Source organism: Lissotriton vulgaris, chromosome 7 (genome assembly GCF_964263255.1).
Source record: "Lissotriton vulgaris chromosome 7, aLisVul1.2, whole genome shotgun sequence".
Lineage (NCBI taxonomy): Eukaryota > Metazoa > Chordata > Amphibia > Caudata > Salamandridae > Lissotriton > Lissotriton vulgaris.
The window spans coordinates 994,075,508-994,100,343 of NC_141695.1; the positions used below are offsets into that span (position 1 = coordinate 994,075,508).

At 44.1% G+C, this 24,836-nt stretch overlaps 1 protein-coding gene across 1 annotated transcript in view; it reads left to right on the plus strand.

Moving 5' to 3' along the window:
• The window catches only part of LOC147702831 (teneurin-2), a 1,317,719-nt gene that overhangs the window by 1,153,088 nt on the left and 139,795 nt on the right, over positions 1–24,836 (plus strand). Inside the window, exons 14-16 of the mRNA XM_086931409.1 lie at positions 7,405–7,615; positions 20,966–21,085; positions 23,013–23,274. Coding sequence (XP_086787535.1) covers positions 7,405–7,615; positions 20,966–21,085; positions 23,013–23,274 — 593 coding nt within the window. The remainder of the gene's footprint in view (positions 1–7,404; positions 7,616–20,965; positions 21,086–23,012; positions 23,275–24,836) is intronic.

Here is a 24,836-nt window from a genome sequence, read left to right on the forward strand (position 1 = left end):
ACTCTATATTCTGCATCTGTATTCGGTCATAAATCTCAGCATCCTATATTCATAAATCCGAAGCACCTCTCAAGAACAAATGAAAAGCAGCACACATAATTCAGCCTGGGCGTAAGGCTCGGGCACGTCCACGCGCACGGCGTAAATTATGCATTCGGGTATTTTGCACCCTTGCCCTCTGTTGGGGACCTGAGGGTACGGAAAAGAGGCGAAATTAATAAATAAAGCATCCAATGTCAAAGGAACGCTCTGCGGCTTTCTGGCTGGTATTGAATGGAGGCACGACAGCCTCCCAGGTCCTGAACTGGCAATTCAGAACAGTTTGATTGCTGCCTGATTGTTTGCAAGATAACCGCAAGATTGGCAGTGACAGGGTAATTTACTGAAGATTGCCATGTCAGGCTACATCCGAGGGGGCTTGCTGGCATAAAGATGCGATTCTCATGACTGACAGGCCACCGGGAGATTGGTGTGCCAATTTAAAGTTCACAGTGCATTCAAAAAGTGTTCAGCGGCAGCCGCCCGCAATCAGCCAGGCTGATGAGGTCATTACAGTCAGAGCATATGCTCTCACATAATAACAGGCACAACAACACAGAACGGGCAATATTTTGAGCAGGTGAATGTAAATTTGGCGGAAGGGTGTAATTTAGATCTTGTGCATGCATGTGTATGTGTGTTTCCTTCTGCTCTGATGAGCTGATGGGATGCCTTTGACTGACAGCCGGCGGGATGAAAGCCTCTCAGCAGCGGAACAGTGGGCAATTTTAAGTTCACAGTTGCGGAAGTGTCACCAGCCCTGAAAGAGCAGGGCACTGAGGAAAACGCGTCGCAGGGCTTAATGGGAAAGCTGTCGCGAGCTGTGGCGGGATCCAAATGATGTCCACGTGTTGATTGGAGGAAGTGGGTGGTAAATGGAGGGAAGGAAAGAATGTCATACCAAGGCGCGGCCACCAGGGGAGCTCCAAGACGAATGGAGACCTGATGTCAACAGGCCCCTGACCTTCAAGAAATCTATACCTCTCACAGCACGTGAGCACTTGTGAGAAGTTTCCATGGGAGCCGGGGAGAATGGTGCCAAGGAAACCTCTGCAATTTCGCTGCAACAGCTGGGGCTGGCTTTTTCAGATAACAAGCTCCGGGCTTTGTGTGGCTTTCTTCTCAACATGTGCTGAGCCGGTGATGAATACAGCACGGTGGAAAGTAACAAAAGAGGAGTGATGGCAGGCTGAATATGTATGGATTAATGTATCGTCGATAATCTACCCTACCCAGAACAATCTCTGTCCAACAGAGTATCAATGATGCCTCCCCTTCCAGGAAACCAGGGATCACAAAACACAGCTTTCGCACAAAACTTCAGCGAACCTGTACAAAAAAGTGACATGACTCAGTGGGTTAGATGCTATATACAGATTTAAACATAACAAAAAAAATCGACACCACCTTTCACCCTTTCAAGTTTGATGAAAGGAGTGCAATTGAGTAGGGTGTTGTAAGTCATTTAAGTCCACATGAAGAGTGTGATGTCCTTTACGGACGAGATCTCCATACTTTGACCCATCGGGGACACTGTGACACTCAGTCCTTGCACTGGGGAGTGTGCCAATAATCACCCGAGACTGATATTGAGAACAACTTGGACATGTAGAGAGAGAAAGATGATTGGAAAAAGAATATTTTTTAGTGTGTGCTGCCTACTAAAGCGATTTCACTAACACTACTTTATGAGTCAATGAATGCTAAATGAGCAGGAATTTATGGGAAATATATATAAATCTGAGAGAGGGTTTGAATGGGTGGGTGTGAGCGATTGTGGGACTGATTGAGAATACATATCATTCACACACCTGCTGAAGACTTAAAGTTCAACTTGAAATAATTATTATCTTCCTTAATTTGCCGTAAAAAATAACTGCCTGCCGCAAATGTTTTTGATTTTTCAAGTTATTTTGTCCCATTTCAAGGCATCGTTCTTAATTTTTGCAGCTGAATTTCTTTACTTGATTTTATTTTGGATGTTTATGGGCGAAAAAAGAAATCAGCGAGTTTGTCTGCGCTGTTTAGTTATATTTTTATGACCCCACTGCAAAAAAATCATGGGGTTACAGTTACTGAAATTGCTTAGGGTCATCTGGGCAGTTGTATCTGACTCCTTGGCACTCTCCAATAGTCTATTGATGTTTTTCACCAAGGATTGCACATGATCAACAGTAAATCCGAGTGAGTTTCCGGGCTGTAGTTGTTCTAGAACATGGGTACTCACAAACTTTCTCTCGGGTGCCAAATTTACAGTGTGGTTTGTGGCCAAGGGCCGCACCAGTGGGGGCGGGGTCAGTGGAGGAGGGGGGCGGGGCGAGAGCAACAAAAAAAACTGTGACCATGAGGTTAAACACAGGTCCCTGCAGCAGGCACCTTCGTCCACTGAGCCACCAGACCCAGCATACACACATCTTTCTCTTTCTCTCGCTCTCTGTCTCAATCCCTCTCTCTCTCCCTCCCTCCCTCCCTCTCTCTCTCCCTCCTTCTCTCTATCTCTCTCTCCCTCTCTCCCTCCCAGTTTTCTCCCTCTGTCTCCCTCCCAGTCTCCCTCCCTCCGTCTCCTTCTGTCTCCCTCTCTCTGTCTCCCCCTGATTTCCTCCCTCTGTCTCCCCCTGACTTCCTCCCTCTTTCTCCCTCCCTCTGTATCCCTCCCTCTGTCTCTGTCTCCCTCCCTCTGTCTCCCTCTGAGTTTCCCTCGCTCATCTCCCTCTGTCTGTCTCCCTCTCCCTGTCTCCCTCTCTCTGTCTCCCTCCCTCCCATTGTCTCCCTCTCTCTGTCTCCCTCTCTCTGTCTCACTCTCTCTTTCTCCCTCTCTCTCTGTCTCCCACTCTCTGTGTCTCCCTTTCTCTCTGTCTCCCTCTCTCTCTGTCTCCCTCCCTCTCCCTCCCTGTCTCCCTTTCTCTCTCTACCTCTGTCTCCCTTCGTCTCCCTCTCCGTCTTCCCCTCTCTCTCTACCTCTGTCTCCCTTCGTCTCCCTCTCTGTCTCTCTGCTTCTGTCTGTCTCAGCCGCTATCTGTCTGTCCCTGTCCCTGTCTCTGCCTCTATCTGTCTGCCTGTCTCTGCCTCTGTCTGTCTCTGTCTCTATCTGTGCCTGTCTGTCTCCCTCCCTCTCTCTGTCTCCCTCCCTCTCTCTCTATCTCTCTCTCCCTCCCTCTCTCTCCCTCCGTCCCCCTCTCTCTCTGTCTCACTCTGTCTCCCTCTGTCTCACTCACTCTGTCTGTCTCCCTCCTCTCCCTCCCGCTCTCTCTCTGTCTCCCTCTCCCACTCTGTGTCCCTCTCTGTCTCTCAATCTCCTTCTCTCTCTCCATCTGTCTCAGCCTCTATCTGTCTGTCCCTGTCTCTGCCTGTATCTGTCTGCCCCTGCCTCTATCTGTTTCTGTCTGCCCATGTCTCTGTCTCTATCTTGGTCTGTCTCTGTCTCTCTCCCTCTCTCTCTCTCTCTGTCTCCCTCCCTCTCTCTATCTCCCTCTGTCTCCCTCCCTCTGTCTCCCTCTCTCTCTCTCTGTCTCCCTCACTTTGTCTCCCTCTATCTCTCTGTCTCCCACCTCTCTCCCTTTGTCTCCCTCCGTCTGTCTCCCTCTGTCTCCCTCTGTCTGTCTCCCTCCCTCTGTCTGTCTCCCTCTGACTGTCTCCCCCTTTGTCTGTCTCCATCTCTCTCCCTCCCTCTGTCTCCCTACCTTGGTCTCCATCTGTCCCCCACTCTCCCCTCCCTCTGTCTCCCTCCCTCTGTCTGTGGTCCTCCCTCTGTCGCCCTCCTCCTTCTGTCTGTCTCTCTCCCTCTGTCTGTCTCCCTCTGTCTGTCTCTCTCTGTCTCCGTCCCTCTGTGCCCGTCCCTCTGTCTTTCTCCTCTGCTATCTCCCTCTGTCTGTCTCCCTCTGTCTCCCACTCCCCCTGTCTTCCTCTCTCAGTCTCCCTCCCTCTGTCGCTCTCCCCCCTCTGTCACCCTCCCTCTGTCGCCCTCCCTCTGTCTCCCTCTGTCTGTCACCCTCTGTCACCTCACCCCGCGTGTGTGGCAGCCCGAGCTAAGACAGGTTCCTGGGCACACACACAGCCGCACCCGAGTACTTCACAGGTCTTCAAAAAGACCATTTATAAGGCTTTGTTGTATTTCACCTCTTCTTAGCACCCCTGCATCTCCACTGTGACTATCCCTGGAATCGCCCGACCCCCATAGAGGAGAGTCTCTAGGAGTCCGCGCTGCTGCAGCAGTGTCTGCTGACACTCTTTAATTTATTTATTTTTAAAACACAGGTACAATGTCTGCAATGTCCGCGGGCCACCAAGGAAGGCTTGCCGGGTCGCTGGCGGCCCGCGGGCCGTACTATGAGTACCTGTACTCTAGAAGATCCTATCAACTTCTCATTTTTCGCAGCGAAGTAGGGGAATGGGGGGGGAGGGGTTTGGGGTGTTAAATCCGTCTGATAAATGTATTCTGTAGTAAATAGTTGGGGGCAAGTGCTTTAAGTCAAGTATGGTGAGGTGTTTGTCGGATTTCATTTGGGATGTTTACATTCCAAGGCAGACAAACACACACTCGTCTCTATTTCAAAGGTCTTAAAAAATGGTTATTTTACAAAATATGAAGTTATAGGTCCCCCTCACAATCTGCACTCCTCTCCCTACCTACTGCTCCTTTAGACCCCTTCCTGCATTGGTTCTCATACAATGTATTTTAACCAGTGTGCTAGTTGGGAAATCTGAAGCTCATACCCCCCAATCTTACTGACTCCTGCAGCGAAGGTGTATCCTATGTTCTCGCTCCACCCCGCCAGGTTGGCACCTGCTTTTTTTTATGTTTTCACGGTATTAAGAGAGTTGGTGTACCAGCTGAGATGCTTAACACTCCTGCTTGAATAAACCCAAACCACTCTTCCTTTAAGTAGAGGGCACAACGGTAAAAATGTGGTGAATCCATCTTCTTCTTTTCAGGTGACATTCACATTGGGTTCATCCAGCAAGATATACTTTTGTGACCTTCCTCAGTCTTGGCGCTATAGTCTAATCAGATGTCATTACTCTTGGGTCCTGAGGCTGATCCAGCTTACCGTAACTGTGTGGGAGGAGTCATGCAGCGCAATCCTAGCTTTGAAACCTGTCGTGTTGAGAAGATGTGGAGAGGAGGAATGTAGAGAAAGATGAGGAGGGAGGGGCTGCAGAAACGACTATGGTAATACGATAGTTGATGATGGGCAACTGTGTCTAACTCCTAATCGCATATTGGATACCACCCAATAACCATCCTCCAGACTTTTTTTAAAACAAAGTTTAAAGAGGAAGGTACAGAAAAGATGATGATTCCTTGTGTTGTACTTAGAGACAAATATAATACCTCTTTCAAATTCTGAAACTTCACAATTTAGGCATTTTACAATAACCTTTGAAAACATAGAGATCCCAATGAGTTTTCGAATGCATCACACTTAGAGAGCAACTAAAAAGCCAATGTTAATCTAAATAAGAGAGAGAAAAAGAAGAGGGAGCAAGAGAGAGAGAGAGAGAGATAGAACGTGTGTGTGTGTGTGTTTCTATGTCAGGCAATGCACCATGAGCTTTTACAGTGCTGTGTGGATGAAAAAATAAAATAGTGAAATTTGCATCTTTAAGTGCTCGAAGGGTGCGGTCAGCCTTCTCCCACCAATCCTTGCATTGCAGGGATAACCTAGCTATACTAAAATTTAGATTACAGATTTTCACCACAAACGAGGCTTTTGTTTAAACCGGAGGAAAATCGGCATCATCTTTAAGAGTTGTCAAGACCCGAGAAAAAAAAGTGTAAATCATGCCACCGAACAAGAACCTGGCAGAGCAGTTAAGTGGGATACTTTCTGGAGATTTGGGGGGTGGAAGACATTTGGGTCCACCATTCTTAGAGTACATTAAAGTTTTCCCTTAGGAGCATGAGGTTTGGTATTTGTGGGGTTTCTTGCCATTGGCAACACCTGAAGTTGTGCTAAAAAGAGGAAAAGGAAAGGGGAGTACATTCAGTACCACGAGGATAAAAACTAGGAGGATGTAAGGGCTAGGCGGATGGGCAGAGACTTTCATCCTCACAGCGGCACTGAGAAAGCAGACTTTAGGTGGGTAAAGATGACTGAAGTAAAAGATAATTATCAGTATTCAGGAGCCAGAGGACAGGCGGGCCAGACACAGGTCATGGGAAATGGTGATGACTTTCACTGTGTATTGTCAATGTACTAAAGAGGATACTACATCTACCTCATTGGAAATAATATAAATTTTCCATATGCTGGGGACCATCATTGACACATCATGCACAGAAACCCCCAGTAAGTGTAACAAACTGCTGCCAGTGTGCCTTACCTGTTTGTTCAACTCCCTGAAACTTTAATTATAAGTGGGCCTAAATATTCACTTTTTGGATATATTCCAATTTCCCTCACAAGAAAATGTGCACCTATACACTGAGCGATAAACAAGGTGGGCTTGTATTGTTTTTATCAGCAGTGAAATAAACTACTTTTTCAATGTGTTATGTCCAATCGATGCACTTTTTCTCGTTGAGTAGGGCGGATTAGTTAGTTTTGTAAGCCGCACCCTTCAGACAGAGCGCGTAATCTTCAGGCTGACATTGGGATCACATGCATGGACGATAATTGGCAATAAACTTCATTGGCTACTGAGTCAGACAAGTTTTCTGTGAGTAATTGGAGTGAAATAGTTGTATAGTTCAAAATAATGACTCTGTATGCTCCCAGTCGACTTCAAACAGTGACCACATTTTGCCTTCCTCGGATCTTTCAGTTAATAAATCTTAGGGAATAAATGGGTCCAGTTTTAAACTGTGAGAAAGAAAGAAATATTGACATTGGGATTAGCCAATCAAACCTGGGAAACTAGTGTGTGAGGGGTCATTCGCAAAGACACATTGGTTGATTCAATTAGTTCGCCTGCTTATAGCACACCCTTCAAACTTTTGTTTCAGGAAGGCGTTCTTGTTCTCCTAAACAATAGATATGTACCTCTGTTCAGAATGTGAAATACTCCAGCTAATAATGTACGTCCTAATGTGGGTTCTGCAAGCTCAGCAACATCATAGCATATCCACAACCGAAATAAGGTAGAATTAAAAGAGTAACGTGCACACGTCATTGAGCATTGTCCGTTGCCTGCCCCAATGCCCACACGGTGTACAATGACTGACTGCAGCCAATGTGATTTATGTATCTTCACACATGCCTGGGTACTTGACCTCTGCCAAATGATTCTGGGTAGAGGCAGTCCTTTCGAAGCACATGGGAGGGGGGGGGGGGAGTCGGGGGTTATTTTATTTCTTTTAGAAGTGACGCAGTTGTAATGTAGAGAAGTGGCCATGATTGCTGATTTCCAACGTTTCCCCCACAGACGGCCTCGTGGACTGCCTGGACCCAGACTGCTGTCTTCAGTCAACATGCCAGTCGAGTTTACTCTGCCGAGGGTCCCGGGACCCCCTTGACGTCATCCAGCAGAGCCAGTCGGGCTCTCCGGCCGTCAAGTCCTTCTACGACCGAATCAAGCCCTTGGTAGGAAAGGACAGCACGCACATCATCCCAGGGGACAACCCGTTTAACAGCAGGTACTGCCGCAACTTTATGTGTCAAATTATGCAGGGCGACTTGAGAGAGGTGCCGCAGTGGCGTTCACAGATGCAAAGCTCGTCTGGGAGGTTTTATTCATGTGTTGACATGAAAAGTGACTTTCATTTGGCGTGTCTGGGAGAGTTTCTGTGGTGGATAGGTGTCGATGCAGACAGATCACCCTCACTTATATTTCTGTGAGTGAAAGGCCGCGATGCTTAGAAATGGCGAGCTCCTACCAAGTGCATAATGTTCCGTGGAAAGCTGCTCTCCCATGACTGTTGGGAGCTGCAATGTGCACCAAATATGTACAGAAATGTTAACATGACATTTTGATTCTTTTTAATCACTTCAGCAACCTGTTTTATCAAAGTTATGGGACTTGGCCAGGACTTAATGCAGTATATTTGTATAGTAACTCTCCAGGCAGGTGCCTCAAAAAACAAAACAAATTTGCTCATTATTCTGCACAGCAATTAGTCCAATTATAAAAAAGAAATGGGCACTAGAGAACAACATATTATGCAAAATAAAAGGCATTTGGCGAAGTTCACACTTTTTGACTGGTCAGATACCCTCACGTGACTTCCATCTGCAGTGCATTTACTGCCAGAACTAGAAATGTTGCCCATAGCAACAGTTAGCAAAGCTGTCGAAATAAATGTCAAGTACATGTTTTGGTAGCATGCAGCCCCCAACAGCAGAAAAGGTCCTCTGTTCAAGTTGGTACTTTGTGTCAATGCCAAGGCAAGTTAAAGTCAAACGCAAGAGTCAGGATTTTGTGCAGGCCGCATTATTAATATTGTATCCTACTGTCAGGGAGCTGGTGCTCCAACAGAGAAGTAATCTATCCAAGCTCACACAAACTAATTGACGCAGGAAAGTCAGGAGTAGAACTCACTTCTGGTTTCACTGTTGACATATTAGGTCCTGCTTCACTAAGAAATCATAAAGCCCAGTTAAATTGGGTTTAATGTTAAGGTCACACCTTTCCCACAGACTCTAAAGTAATCAGACTGTTTTGTGCATCTTCTGGCTTTGGCTGCATCACTAAGACCGGTATTTATTTAGTCTGGGACGTTTGTTGGCAATGGAGGTGGGTACCACCCTCCGCCACGGATTCCCTCATCACCACCTTTTAACAGATGCATTTAATTAGTTATATAGTGCCTCTCATATAGTGTAGGGTGTCAGAGCACTTTGCATTTCACACACACATTACACGGAGACAATCAATCAAATGTGTGTAAATCAGCGTATTGGAACTGTTACAAAAGCCAGAAGACTACAAGGTGTAGTAGTAACATGTCATCCCTACTGGTAGGCAATATAGTTTAAAAGTGCTTGGTATGGAGAAGCACAAACTTAGAATTGAAAACGGAACACCATAGTTGGGGATTTTCTTTACTAATAAGAATCGATTTCTATCCAAGTGAACCATTTCAGCAGCCTTAATCTATGCTGTAATCTGTACTTTGCAGTTTCCATGCAGTTCATGGATAAATAATTCACTGTTCTATATTTCGATTTTAACGTATAAACTGCAAGTAACAAAATAACGTCTCATAAAAGCAGCAACCCGCTGACCTACTTATACAGGGCCGGACTGGGAACCAAAACCGCCCCTGGCAAAGTGCTCGGCCAGCCCCCCGGTGGGGGTTGGGTGTGCGGCCGAGTTGTTTGGCAGGGCCCGCTTCATCTGATTTTGTTACAGAGGCCGATATTGCAGCTATGCTTAAAAGCGGCCCTGTAACAAACATGGCCCCCCCAAGGGCTCAAAACCGGCCCCACCCTGGCGGCTCACTGGGGAAAATGCCCGGTGCCCGCTATGGCCAGTCCCGCCCTGTACTTACATTATTTGCACTTTGTGATCTGCATGGTGCACGTTCATTGCTGCAGGCATATTAATCCTCTTTGCTACTTTATGATGCATCAAAACCTCATCTAGACAAATCTCCAATCTCTCTCCAGGAAGAACATTAGTCACCAGAGTTATCTTGACATTTTTATTGTTGCCCGGAAATTGCTGGAGGCAAGGAATGTGGCAACAGGTGCTTTAAAAAACAAAATAAACTTGCAATTATGGTGCCCCATGAAGTCAGCACCCAGTGCGCTGGCACTGGTCGCACCGCCCTAGAGCCAGTCCTGCTTTTAGTGGTGGCAGATCAGTGTAGAAAATTGTTTTAAAACATTTGTAAATAACCACAAATTTAACAATGTGGGCACACAGACCATTTTCAAGGCCTGGATCTGTTCAGGAAACACCCACATGATCAGCTGCACTTTTCACTTACGACTAAGGAACTTTCTTCACATTAATGCAATTTGCACAGTTGCAAGTGGGTCCTTAAAATACGACAGAGTGTGGTTCTATGAATCCGGATCTGGGTTGGTGGCTGTGGGTGCCCGTTTCCTGCCTCTGAATTACACCTGTAGGAGGAAAAAAAGGGTTGTGGTTCTAGCCCCAACCACTGTACTAGTCCGTGATTGATTTAATCATAAACCCCAAATTCCCGCTTTACATATAATTCGAGAGCAATGCATACATTAATTAATGAAGCAATGCAGAAAAGAAGTGCCATTAATTAAGTGTAACCATAACTTGTAAAATAAAGAAGAGGGGCAGGTACAAACCCACTATAAACAGAAGCGGAGACGTAGTTGGCCATGTAATAAAGAGTTTAACATCATCAAAAAACCCTACTGTTTCCTACAACGATTTTCCTGTGAATAGCAGGGTGAGTCTAGCCTTATAGAGTTTGGGATCTGTGGTTCTTGATGTGACTAGGTAGGTTTTGAACAATTTTGCATCATTTTCTATCTGAAGAAAAAAAAAAAAGAACCCTGAGCTGCCAGCATCTACCGGGGTTAATTAATATAGGTGTCAGTTTGCATAGTTACATTTTGGTTGTAAAACATGTACATGACACATGTGTAACCACCAGTAGCTCCCTGGTTTTGGCTGAGACAACCTGTAATGGTCTTCACTCTTGTTTAGAGCTGGGTGCTCTGTCGTTTAAGTCTTCGTTGTCCATTGACAATCTGCATCACCTTTCCTGCAATTGCTTTGCGGGTCCTATGCAGCTTCATGATTAACGTATTCATAGATACTTATACTTTAACAAATCTGATTGGCCAAAGCAAGTCTCCCCATTCAGGCCCTCACTGCGAATCTACAGGGACACCGCTCCGGGCATCTACGATTAGTCAGGTGTCCTGGTCTGGAAACTCCATCCATGATAGAGCCATGGCTGGAGTGGGGCTGCATCTGTGGGCACAGGCCCAGCCTGTCCTTTGCTGAACCCCTCTAGCACTGTGGGGGAGTAGACAACACTCACCCAAGAGAGGCTACGGCTTCCCCCTCACCCCAGAAATCCCCTGCCCCCCACTAAACACCCCCTGATTTCGACCACACCCTTCCCTCCACTGACGTTTGCCAACTACTTAGCGCTGGTGATAAAAGTCATTCTCATATTCCATAGAATTAGGAAAATGTGGGATTTTTGTCGCATAAGTTTAAGACACCCATAGACTTAGTACTGATGTAAATATGTTTAACCTTTTCAATGGGAATCTACAGTTTTAGGCAAATAGTAGATTTATGGACTGTCACGAATAAAGTCCGCAGATCATCATAATGTAGTCAGTAGCACAATATTGTCACCTGGTAGGGCAGGAAATGTAATCCTCAATTGTACACTGCATTGTATACAACCACTTTTAACTGGTAATTCCTACATTGTGAATTATGTAATTGCAGTGAGAAAAGGTAATCTTTTTGCGCTCAGCGGGTTTCTACATTTAACCGTGTATGGGCAGAGGTGCTTGAGCGAAGCGCAGCCCATAAACACCTGCACCTTGCCGGAAAATACACAGCACCGGCAAAAAGAAAAATGAATTGCATAAGTTACTGAGGTATAGAAAAGCTGTTTCACAGTCAAGTTGTTTTTGTAGCGCTCCAGCTGTGGTGGCATAGTTCATTGACAGCAAGCACTTTCCATCAACAAACGCCCTTGCACACTCCTGTAAAGATAATGCAGCTTAAAGTGTAGCTCTTATTGTCTTTTAGGATAAGGGTATAGGAGAGCTCTTAACACCAGATAATGCATATTACCTAATACAGCAGCCTTAGCGGATCCCTGTGGAGGCAGTTCCTACAGGTTTGGATGGACAGGTGTCAGACTGACAGAGCGCGTGTAGATCCCTGGGCAGAAGATTGATTTCCAGGATGTTGACAGGATTTTCATTATCGGTGCTAGAGTGTGGATGCCCTGATCCTTTGGTTGAAATGCTTCGAGATAGCCCTGTAATTGTAGCCATCAGGGATGTGAGCACGTGTGCCAAGGTTCCACGACCCTATTAAGTACAAATCCACTGATGGCCATCCAGATTAGGGCCGAGCAGCCCTCCATCTGCCCGTCTCTGCACCACTGAACAAGGCAACCTTTTAGCTTCACATGTTCTGTCTTGCCACAAAATTATCTGGACGTTTTCTTACCAAAAATGATCCGACCTATGAATATAAAAGAGTAAATATATTGTTATGACAAATACTACAGGCACTTCAAACAGGATGAGGGGATTTAGAACAGACAGTTGCATAGTGTTGGGGGTACCCCCCCCCCCCAGTTACCAGGCACCACAGAAGTATCTGGCGCAAAAGAAAAAGGATATCCGTTCTATGGTTCTCTGAGTCCACTGATTTTGGTTATGCAATATGGAGGGACTGATATAAAAATCAATGAAACAATTCCTTCCCCTACACATTTTAACCAGTTTGTCCAGGTCCCTGCACACCGCACTAGTAGGAAGGCTCATCTTCTTTCTCTTGGCTAAGAGCTCCAGGGGGGGGCCACCATGTGCGGCTGGCTAGTAGCCACAGTGAGGTGGAGTCAATGATGAAGCATGTCACTTTAAATCAAAAATTTCATATTTGTAAAGTGCAACCTATTGCCACTAAGGGTAACGAGGCGCTGGGGGCCTTTGGGGAGATTAAGCAATCTATTGTCCAGAGTCACATGATGCTAAGCTGAGCTGCCGGCGGCGATCAAACAACGAGCCCGGCGCTCTAGAGTCAGCCGCTCTGGCCACTATGCCACACCTCTCCTTTTGGTGAGTAAGAGCTTTTGTTCTTTTTAGTGAAGACACCAATACAGTTTTTTCCTTTCTGATATCATGTCCCGAATTATAGAGGTTACACTATCCACCTCCCTTTGTGTTGGATAATTCTGTGTTACATAACAAAAACTAGCGCTTCAAGACCAAGGAGTATACTGAAGGCAAATGATCAGCCGTATTGAATAATAGTATCCCCTGCTATAGGCGCATGGCTAAAAACTTCACTACAGCAGCAATAATAAGAGAGCCTTGAAAAAGCTCATTCGGTACTTGTGCCCCAAAGCAAAATGCGCGTCGTAATAACATTAAATAGATCCCAATGAACAGGAAGGTCTTCAGATTGCATTGCCAAAAAGTTACAAGAGTTGGTAATACCTAACAAGACCTTTTTTAATGAATTATACAAGACATACAATTCCAGGCCCATAAGCAAAATATATAGAAGCATTCCTTTGAATACTGAACTATAATAAACACATTTTCGTGAGTTGATTGTATTTCTCACTTAAGTGCACACTACATCATTGTAAACAAAGAGGGCTCAGGCCTTCAATTCCAGGCCATGTTACTCTCCTGCTCTTTAGCGAGGGTGTCACTTAAAAACTACCCATGTCCATACAAACATACACTCATTAATTCTGTTGAGTGCAGACCTCAGTTATTTATCTCACTGGGAAGGATGACCACACCCTTCGGGTCAGTCATTAGCACCTATAGAAGATACCATTTAGGTTGACTGACCTTTACGTGCTATCAGTCGCGGGTAAATACTTCCTGCTGGTGCCTTGATTTTGGACTGAAAATTCTTTCCAACAAGTTCTAGTGTTTGTGGCGGGAATGATCGCGGCAGAGGTGCCTTTTCATGAGAAACTCAACAAGACTTGGGACATGCTTGGTGGAAATGAATGGCGAGGTCAAGTTACTAAATTGACAGTTGTGTGATCTCAAATTGCTGTCACTTCACATTCTGGTCCGTTTAAAAGGAATATTGCTGAAAAGCCAGGTCTGGCTGGACAATATATATCTGACTAGGGATAACAGGAAAGATCTGTTATAATCCTCATTAGATCTTATCTGTGGCTCAACAGGGAATGGTGCTTATGTGCAGGTCCTTTGACTCACAGACCCAAGTTATAGAGACACCCATACAAAGAACAGCTACCTATTAACTAAAATATCTGCCTTCCGGAAGATTCAATGCATGTTATTTATTTTTTATGTGCTCTCCTAATATGACCCATAAGCATGCTCAACATCCCATGCATTTGGGCAAATCATTTAATCTCCTGCCTAAAACACATACGCAAAGAGTGAATCTAACCCTCTGTAGTGTAATCTGGTGTTCATGCCCTTGGGCCAAGTTCACACTATAAAAAAGACAGTACACATATAAATTCAAAGTTTACAAATGTTATTACTCAATCTCTTTCATTCAATTCAGAATGCTTTTCCCTCTCACCCGCCGCTTGCCTTACAGGTCATCTCTCCCCAGCATATCTCAAGCACTTGTTTCTCCCACTTTGCACCACTGACACTCTTTTCACTCTACATTGCTCTGTACTTTTTCTCTTTGGTGTCTCTCGCATGGAGCTTCTCTCCACTGAACAGAATTCAGCCATCTCCATCTCTGCATGTCTCATGGCGTTGTTCTAGGCGTACCTTGTGGAAGAGATCAGAGTCTAGAGGGAAAGAAAGTGATTCCGCACAAATCTTGCTATGCTGTTGACACCTTATGTCTCTAGTGTGCATACTTCGGCACCACATCAAAACCCCCTATGCATCTAAGCAATAACTCACTCAGCCACTTTCGTAGGCCACTTTGTGTGAATCCATGTGGATTTACAGCATTTTCACAAGTCCGCTGCCACCTACTAAATCCTGCCACCCAAAGACCCTCCAAGAACTCTGAAAATTGATCTTTTGGTGAATGATCTCATTCACAGCTTAGAAGTGACCGTAACAATGGAATGAGTGTCTGCATTTAAAAACACTGCATAATAAAGTGTTTATTATATAGAGCTTGTTGCATAGTTTTTTCTATGCTTTAGCACTTTATTACCAAACTTAATAGCACCCATCTTAATAAGACTGATTGTACTGACCTTCTAAAGAAGAATTCCAGAAACTGTCCAGCCAACATATGAACGTGTGACCCCAAGATCGGACACAAGTGTTAGTAGTTTAGAGCACCTTATGTCACCCAGATATTTGACCAGGCAAGCGAGATAACGAAAGGAGAACAGCCTCTAGGCGCTTCATGACTGAAGAGGAGGAGAATACCCAGATATTTACGCATCATCTTGAAAACATATGTAGTGCAGTTCTGGTTGTACAGGGCCCATGTGATGTTCAGCCTACCCCTAATGCACCTAATCACTACTTATGTCACAACTGGAAAAGTTTTAAAATAGTGAACTATGCATAAATAATCTGGTTCCAGCCAGGGCAAGCAAGTGTCTTCCTGTCTGCCTTATCTTGCAGACCCTACAACGTGCAACCCAGGGCACGAGTCGGGGTACACGAGGGTGGATGGCATTCACCCACTATTTTCACAGGGTTAACGCCGTCCACCCTTCCAAGAATTTGGGCCCCACTGAGTGATGTGCTGAACTCGTCCCGGTGTAATTTCAAACACGGGGACACTTTCAGCAGCGCCTGCACGTTATCTGCTTTCCATCTGCAGCAAGTAACAACATGCAGGCGCAACAAGCAACAACGTGCAGGCAGGACGGGGCTTTCCTATTTTACACTCCTGCTGGACCCATAACAAAGGCGGAATTTGAGAGGTCATCATGCCTCCTTTTGTTCCAGTCTCTCAAAGCAAAGGCTCACACCCTGTTAGCATTTCACACATACTTAAGAGAAGCAGCTTTTCACTTTGTTCAGTCTCTTTTTAGGAGATACACATGCACTGTAAGAATATCAGATGTGTTGGTCTTTCCCAGTATTTACACAAAGCAAATTGCATTTATATGGAGTTTACTTCCCCTGAGGAGGCGTTAAAATAATTTAAGTACTACTATTTTTTCTTGTGTAGCCCTACTCATCCCAATGCAGGTTGTCAGAGCGCTTTACATCAAAGTGCATATTACATGTACAATAAATTATGTAAGTTTGTAAATGAATGAAGAAGATGTGTTACATAAAACTGGGGATTGTAAAGTGAAGAAGTCACATATCATCTTCCATAGTTCACTGTGCTATTATCCGCGCAATGCGCTCAAACGTACATATGATAGACCTGCTAAACATATATGTAATGGCTTTAGATCTGGTGTCACTTTTTGTGATGCTACTTCCTGTAAAGTCGTGGCTTGTGATGCCACTTTCTATGATGTCAATTCTTGTGATGCCATGTGTTATGTCATGCGCCATGATGTTGCGCGCTGTTATGTCACTTGCATACTGCCTGACTAGGTTAGTCCCCCACTTCTTTTTTAGGACTTGTGCCTTAGTACAACCCACGTATGTGGCACAGTCTGATGCTGGAACCTAAACAGATTCATCCACTTTACATTGTGTTCGAAAGAGGCATACGCCACACTCTGATAATGCTCTCTAGCGTGCAAAGTGCCAAAAGAAAAGTATATGGAACTGTGATCCTGGAGAGAATTGGGGCGTGGTCAGAGAGTCTGGGGATAGGGTGAGACATGGATAAAAAGAACAAATATTTTGTAACTTTTTTGTTGCCCTTACATCTACAGGTAAATGCTTATAAAACAGAAAGCACACACCTTAAGTGAAAAATAAACACAGCATGGATGTATTTGTGAGAAATGCATTTTTCTGGTTAGACAACTCGATTGGTTTATGGAATCACTTCTGATGTCTGTGGCTGTAACTGGACAGTATGAATAAGCAAGTCGCAGCTTAGAAAATGTATTACATACAGTATGTTGGTTGCACAGAGAGTAAATAGGCTGTTAGTAAAGGACAAAATGATTTTGTTTAAATGTTTACAGTGCTTTCCAAAGTTATGATTACAGTAAGACGCTGATTGTACCTGGAGCACGCCCTTACTATTGGCTTCCATTGATTAAGAGAAGCAATTACAGATTGTATCAATAAAAGCCAATACTGGCTCCCCAGCACTCCTTGGATTTGCCAGTTTGCCAATTGCACGTAGTTACATTTCTTCCAGGTAGCAGGCACCTCGGAGAGAAGGCTTGTTTTTTTCGTCTTTTAGCGGCCTCTCCTTTCTCTCACTTCATGTGGACCAGTGGTCAAAGTGGGCGAGATCGCCAGGGCACGGCGTGCCCTTCTTTCATTTCATAGAGTCCGTTCCCCTACTTTCTTATTTTAAACATGACCCCCGGACGGCATAAATAGCCAAGGCCAATGGTTAAAGCTCAGCTTTTGGGGACGGGCGAAACGGGAAGAGAAGGAAAATGACTGTCTTTTCCTTCGTGCCCAGAGAAGACAAGGACAGTGTCCAGTTCTCCTGCCTCTTGTAGCTGCCCTCCTGCCCGCTCTCTTTGTCCCCCCTCTTCCCTCTCTTTCTGTTTCGCTCCTCTTCATTTAGTGAAAACCGAGACTTCAAGAAAGGTATTCCTTCTCTTTCCTTCTTTCATTTATTTGCTTCCCTGTGAAATGGATCCAAAAAAGAAAAACACTTGCTGGAAACATACTCTTTTTCTGATATTTTTCAATTTCTAAGTGCAGCCTTGGGGTGGAGAGGAAATAAAACATTCAAAATATGAAAAGTAACTAGCTAACTATCTAAAGCAAGACAGTGTGGTTGCAAGGTGACCAGATTGATTTATTTACACTTAACCACATTAAAGCCACTTTACAGTGTTTGCCAGTGAAGCGCTACTTTTGTTTTCTCGTCACTCTTTGAACAACATTATTTTCCCTGGGTGGAAAAGTGCACTATTCCTGGAGGTACTGAAATACCAGCTTGATGGGTGAATTGGAAAACAAAATGCATACTGTGGACCCTGTATTTACAAACGTGGTCTTTTTTAAACCATACTGCTTATGTTTGATAAGGATATAAGCAATGCGCATTGGAACATGTCCCTTCTGTACCCTGTAGTCATCGCCTTAACTTTTCAGGCAAAAGCATTCACTAAGTTCTGAATAATGAGTGTAAAAAGAAAAAGATAACCATGTTGATCCTGCTTACATTTCACATGTTTTACTTAATCTTGCATTCACTATGACTGTTTGCTTTTTCTAAGATGTTGTTAATTTTTTTAGGCAGCATATTGCTCTTGTCTAGTGCTTAATTTGAATTGAGTCATATCCAGGTGTTTATAGCGGGTCAGTGTGGTGCAAGTTTCTCTCCGTGGGGCAGTGTGGTGTTCAATGGGGGAGAGGATGTGGCACTATGGTCAGAGCTGCTGAATTTAGAACTGGGGAACCAGGTTCAGCCTTCATGACCAGTCCACAAGGCCACTCCAGCGGAGGGAGCACATTCCCATGCTAGACCTTAGAAGGCCCCACAAGATCTTAAAAGCCCTGGTGTCTAAGCACAAGCAGGTGGACCCTAGCAGTGGCAAGTGTGGGTTAACCTTGAAGGCCTGTCCGCCACAATTCATTCTGAAGTTCACCTCCAGGCTTGTAGACAGGCCAGTGAAGCGGCACACCATAGACTGACAGTGACTCTGTCACTCAGGTCACAGGACCCGTCAGCAGGGTGGCTCTAGGGCAGTGTGACTGCACTAGGCGCTGACCAGGTGCTGTCCATGTAGTTAACAGCAGTCGAGCAGAGGGGCTGGGCAAGGGGGGATTACGAGGGATGATGCAGAGGGAAAATAAAATAAATAATTAATTCTCCCTCTGCATCGTCCCTCGAAATCCCCCCTTACCCGGCCCCACTGCTGTTACCTGTATGGATCGGTGCTGGCGCTGACTTCAGGCGGGGGCGTCGTGTTTGCAAGTTTAAAATGGTTTTAAAAGCACTTGCTGTCTCCTTCATGGCCTCCAACAATTTTCAGCAACAATAAATATGTAATGATAACTCCAGTGATTAATGTTCTTAGTAAAGAGATGGTGTTTTGTTTAGTGGACGTTTTGACTCATGGAAAGGAAGCGCAGAGGGTTAATGTGCCTGCTATTAAGAACATGTACCATGCAGATCACAAAGTGCACATAATGTAAATAGGTCAGTGGGTTGCTGCTTTTGTCAGAGAGACCCTATTGTTACTTGCAGTTAATAAGTTAAAATCTTAACATATAACAGTGAGCTCTTAAGTGTCATGTAAGAGCTACATGCAAACTGCAAGGTATAAATTAGAGCATTGTGTTTTTTTCCCCAGTAAGTTGTAAAAAAAGGGTTCGTTTGGGTAGAAATCAATTCTGATTATTAAAGAGAACCCCCAACCATAGTATTACGTTTTTTAATCTGGGTTTGTGTTTCTCCAGACCAATCACTATTAAACTATGCCGCCTACTAGTATGGTTGTCATGGGACTCCTACACCTTGTAGTCCTTTGTCTTAAGTAACATTTTCTATACAGTGATTTACACATGTATGATTGATTGTCTCTGTGCAATATGTGTGATGCAAAGTGCTCTGACACCCTACACTGGTATCAGTGGTACTGTGAATTTTCTGATACTTTATTATTTTTACATTTTTACACATGCTAACAGTCTCTACAAAGATTGTTCCTTATTAGTACCAGCTGAACATACAACTGCAGTAGTGAGAAAGGTGACCACTCAACCTTTGCAAAGGGCCCTCCACTGCACAGCAGCACAAGTCACACTTTTTAGGAACGTTTGATCCCGTTTGAGCTATAAACGATTTACTAGTTAAAATCGTCAGATTATGCAGCAGATGATGTATATTGTGGCAAATATGGCAGAACCATAATTATGTGGAAACATTTGCAAACTAGGATATTTTGCTATTCAGTTTGAACTGCTCTTGTGAAAAAAGGGAGGAGAAGTGCTGATGACAGAAACTCCAATACATGTAATGGGGTGACCCTGTAACCCTCAGAACCTGGGTGGGTAATAAACAAAGTAATAATGGTTCTGTCGGACAGAAATACACACTGTTTTAGTATTTCAATGTTTCCTTTCTTCAGTCTCGTACCTAACCAGGATATCAAGACAGGTGTACTAATACATTCACAAACAAAACTCACTGACCATAAAGAAAAATGAAAGCAAATTTTACTCAAATACTTTCACATGTGAACACAAAATACTTCAATCACTGTCCCTAACGAACATTTAAAACATATAAGGCACAAAAACTTTGTGCTAGAGTAATACTAAAAACAACAAGTAAAATGTGTTACTTCATATACTTTTGGGTTAAACAACTATACATATACAATCATCCTGTAGACACATCAATTAGATCTTGGATCCTACAGGATTTTGAATAGTTTGTTCACGCCAAAGGAGAGGATTGCGTCGACGTTTCGACCCTAGGGGGGGCGATGCGGTGTTTTCACGCATCAGGTGCGGGTCTTCATCAGGACTGTATATATATATGGGACAGCCTCTTGCAGACCTAGCTCCGCATGGAGTCCTGGTCTCTTCCTCTTGAATCGTATTGTCGGTCCGTGTTAATCAGGCCGGCTAAATGTTCATTACACCTCTGTATTGATATAGTCTATACAGATGGTTGTAAACTTGCTCCTTTGTATTTCTAACACGCGTGGGTCGCCTCCTTCACTTTCCGTTCGTGCTGACATCTGACAGAAACTCCAAGGCTGGGAGACAAATGGCTTGCAATTCCACTTTTAAGAATACTTGGGACATTCTGTGATTGGAAACGAATCCCACTTTGTAAATGTATGTTAATTTCAATAACTCATATTAAACCTTAAATAAACACGTGTATCCATTGGTTAAATTAAATACGTAATAAGCAGTTACCGGTTAGTGAAATGGGAAACAAATACTAAAAATTGGGATATTTTGTTCTTGCTGCCACACCTCTGACTCAACCCACTCACCCAGTCCACAGGTTATTCCCACCCTCTGATTCTCCACCCACAGTTCCCCTACTTTTTTCCCCCACTTTGACCCCTGATGTGGAGTACCCCTTCAACCCATGACAACTAAACCGCTCAGGAACAATTGTGTTTTTTAACTAAAAAGCATGAGAACTGTTTTGATCAAATTAAGTTTGGGGACCTCTTTCCCCGGGCCTCTGCCCACTTCGATCTCTGGTGCTCCGTGATGATGTTTGAATGACTGACAGATAACTCGTGTCATTGCTTGGCAGCTAATAACATTGTTAATGTGTTTTCTTCTGTGTCTAGTTTGGTGTCGCTCATCAGAGGCCAGGTGATCACGACTGATGGAACACCGCTGGTTGGGGTGAACGTGTCGTTCGTCAAGTACCCGAAGTACGGATATACCATCACTCGCCAGGATGGCACGTAAGTGGCCCCTTCTTTCTGCTCTCTAGATTGCACTTGTGTGCCCCCACACATGTTGCTGTCTAGTGCTGGCGCGTGAATTCCCGCTTGCCCAGCAGTCTTCAGGTGAGATCAAAATGAGCCTTCCGACATAACGTGGCACTTCTATCACCAAGCAAAACTAAAAATAAAAGTCTAGCTGCTAAAAGAGCGTGTGAACAGCAGGCCTTGTCTTTCAATGAAAATATTATGTAGCTGTGAAAATGTAAATTAACGGTAGTAACAGCGGCACCATAAAATAGGGCTCCAGATTACAGCTCCGAGAAGATTCTCAGTTTTGCTGCCTACCTTTTAAATGTGGGGGACGCAATGGTATTTTTTTTATCCACGAAAAAAAGTTAATAATTAGAAATTTTATTTGGCCCCGTGGAATCAAAGAAGAGCTGTACCTTATGATCACTCAGTACTGGGTGACAGCGTAGTACTTATTTTTCTTGAACCAGCACCCACAGCCAAACTACTGCGATTCTTTTCAGCTGCCTAGGGCGACACCAGCAGAAGAGCACCTCATTGGTCCGACCAATAGAAATAGTGGCCCCAGTGTTAGAAGTGGATGGAAAATTCTGTTTTGCCTCAGCCAACAAAAAACATTGCACCAACCTTATGTCGTGATGCGCTGATAGTGGGTCATTAACGCAGATTAGACAATATCTGTTCTTTTTCAATCGGAGGTACAGTCGTTTCAGTGGCACACATACATCTAGCAACTTTTCTGTTCATGGTTGGAAAATGTTAGAACTGTCAGAACATGGCCATAAGTATTGTCAGGAAAACGCATTCAAACGGATTGATTGATTCCTCTCAAAATATCATGCTTATCGAACCATTCATGGGTTTACTCTCCCCAAGGAAGGCTGTAGCATTGGTTCTGTGGTTGTGGGGAGATGTTGTGGGGGAACGGAAAGGAACCGTTCCCACTTGGGAATGTCACATGCGTTGTGGGGTGGTGGTCATTAGTATCTATTGTCATCTTTGCTATAACGGGTATTAGAGCAAACAATAAGGTGATGGAGGGAATGCTTGAATTAATCTTATCTACTGGCCATCCGTTTGAGATTCATTCCTGGCCATTGTTTTTTGGCCACTATCTTGTTGTAGGCAGAGACCTGGCACATGCAAATCTGATATGGTCCTGATCCAATAGGAACAGCCCAGACCGGACTGCTGAGCAGTGCCGCTCCAGGCAGGAGCACAAGCAGGCCTGTATTGGTTTCTGCCTAAGTCGCAGGTCTCAAAAGTGAGATATACCTTCAGTCCTATGGCACATTGAGCACAGAACTCGCATCTAGGCATACCCATTGTAATGAATGCATCTATTGTAACAAACAACAAGGTGATTCCAGATGGTGAAAAGGCTCATTATTTCTATTAACTTTGGTGTTTTCTTTACTTTTTGACAGCTAACAGATTTCAAAGAATAGTTCATAGGTCTTTGAGTAATAGGAATAGGCTTCTTTTCCAGGCAGGGATGCAGTCATTCCTGGAATGATTTTAATCTCCATTGGAAGTCCGCTGGAAATCACCATTGCCGTGATTGTTGTCCCAGAGACGGCTGATCACACTGGAGAAGCTAGAGCTTGGTGCAGCTAAATTACACATTGGTCGTAGATTGATATGCCTGTTTATCTTTACTTATGACTGAGTATAAAGTATGTGTTAAGAAACGGTCGGTTGTTTAAGGTTGTTGAACATTTTTCTGGTTTTGGGCTGTGGCTTCTAGAGTATTCAGACTGTGATTCACAACTGTTTGGCTGCAGCTGAACATTTTGATTGCTTTAAAGCACATTTTTTTTAGGTTTATCAATGTTTATTTAGGTGTATGGGAAAATATGTTGTGGTGAGACTAGTCAATCTAGTGGCATATCACAAAAAAGTGTTATCTCCTTAGGTTTGACTTGATTGCCAACGGAGGATCTTCCCTGACTCTTCACTTTGAGCGCGCACCATTCATGAGCCAGGAGCGCACAGTGTGGTTACCCTGGAATAGTTTTTATGCCATGGATACGTTAGCAATGAAGACAGAGGAGAACTCGATCCCCAGCTGTGACCTCAGTGGATTTATCCGCCCTGATCCTGTGATCATTTCATCACCCCTATCAACATTCTTTAGCACAGCTCCAGGACGGAATCCCATTGTACCAGAAACTCAGGTACTGTATCAGTCACGCATACATAAAAATGACAAATTAAAGAAAGACGTTAATTGACGAAATATTGCTCTGTGGTAAAATGTACTGTTATGTATTATTGTACATATATATGCACCAGCGGAATACATTTTAATTGCATCATAAACATCAACACAATATGATGTGCATTAAAGGAAATGACTTCACAATTCAATGAGATCGCAAAAAGTGTCAGCATGTAGCCTTTATACCTAATCATTTGACAGGAAGTGGATACAGTGTACTTGCATACATATTATACCTATGATAATATTGTTTACATCGCACTGTTGAAGATTAAAGACAAGCAACCACCATTCAATGGGAATCAAAGGGGTGAAAATTGCAAAATCTGCTGACCTATAAATGACATCTCTTTTGTCCTTTAATGTTCCAGAGAAGGCCTGGTTGACAGTCTTCTCCTGTGAGATCAGAGTAATGCATACGCAAACTATCTTAGATCCTTGGGATCTGAGAACTTAAGGGATGGATTATTGTGAAGCCATTAGAAGCAAAGGTCAACTCAGAAAAACACAGGGGATGTAGTTGTGGTCCCTGGTGATCCCAAAATGGTAACCATGTCTGCAACAGAGTTTATGTTAAAGTGCAGCAAGTGGGTGCTTCAGAGTGTGCACTGCAGGTCAGTGTAAGCCTGTTAAGCACCCGCGTAACCACGGAAATATGGGAGCAGCAGAACTTCATTGTCCACCTAGAGGGTTCATCTCACTTCATGATTAACCACAAGCCCTGTGGATGAAATGAATTTTGAGTCCCAAAATGAAGCAAGTTAATTGTGCCACCCTCTCCCCCCCTCCCCCCCCCCCCCGAATGTGAAAGAGTGTTTCACGAATGCTTTGCCCTGATCGGCTCTCTGCTTGTGCACTCTCCTTTTTAATGACAGGGACTACCAGAAAAAATTGTTGGAAGGGTTATCAGTTCTGAAAATAGTTTTGGTGAAAAACAGTAGCTCTGATCCAACTTTGGAGGTGACATATAATGCCATAAGCTTGACTGAAGCAGAAAACCCCAACCAGCAAAGGGAACAAACAATGTAAGAGGCTTATGGACGGCAACAAAATAAAAACGATAGAAATGTAGAGTCAGTTGGTGTCCACCAGAGTAAAAACATAATAAAAAAAAATACTTTCCAAAGGCCTTCTTAGTTTAAATCTTTGTTGAACATGCATCACTATAAAATTTAGTTTTTTTTCTAGGATTTAGCAGAATCCTCCCTACAATTCACTAAACATACCCCTGTACAATGGTCACAGAAATATGATTAAAATTGTATCTACTGTTAAATAACCAAAAACGAATATTGCAATGCATGCAAAAAGACTGCACCTCATCACAGAACAGGTAGCAAGGCATGACCAACCTTCTAACCCAGTGCTCAGTCACTTACATAGATTAAACCTACATTTGTTACCACCCTACATACAACGGAAACCATACTTTGCCCAAATACAGCACAAACAGCTGAAAGGGACCAGTCAAGCTTTATGAAGGACCTTCCACTGCGCAAGAGGATGTGCTGCAGTGTT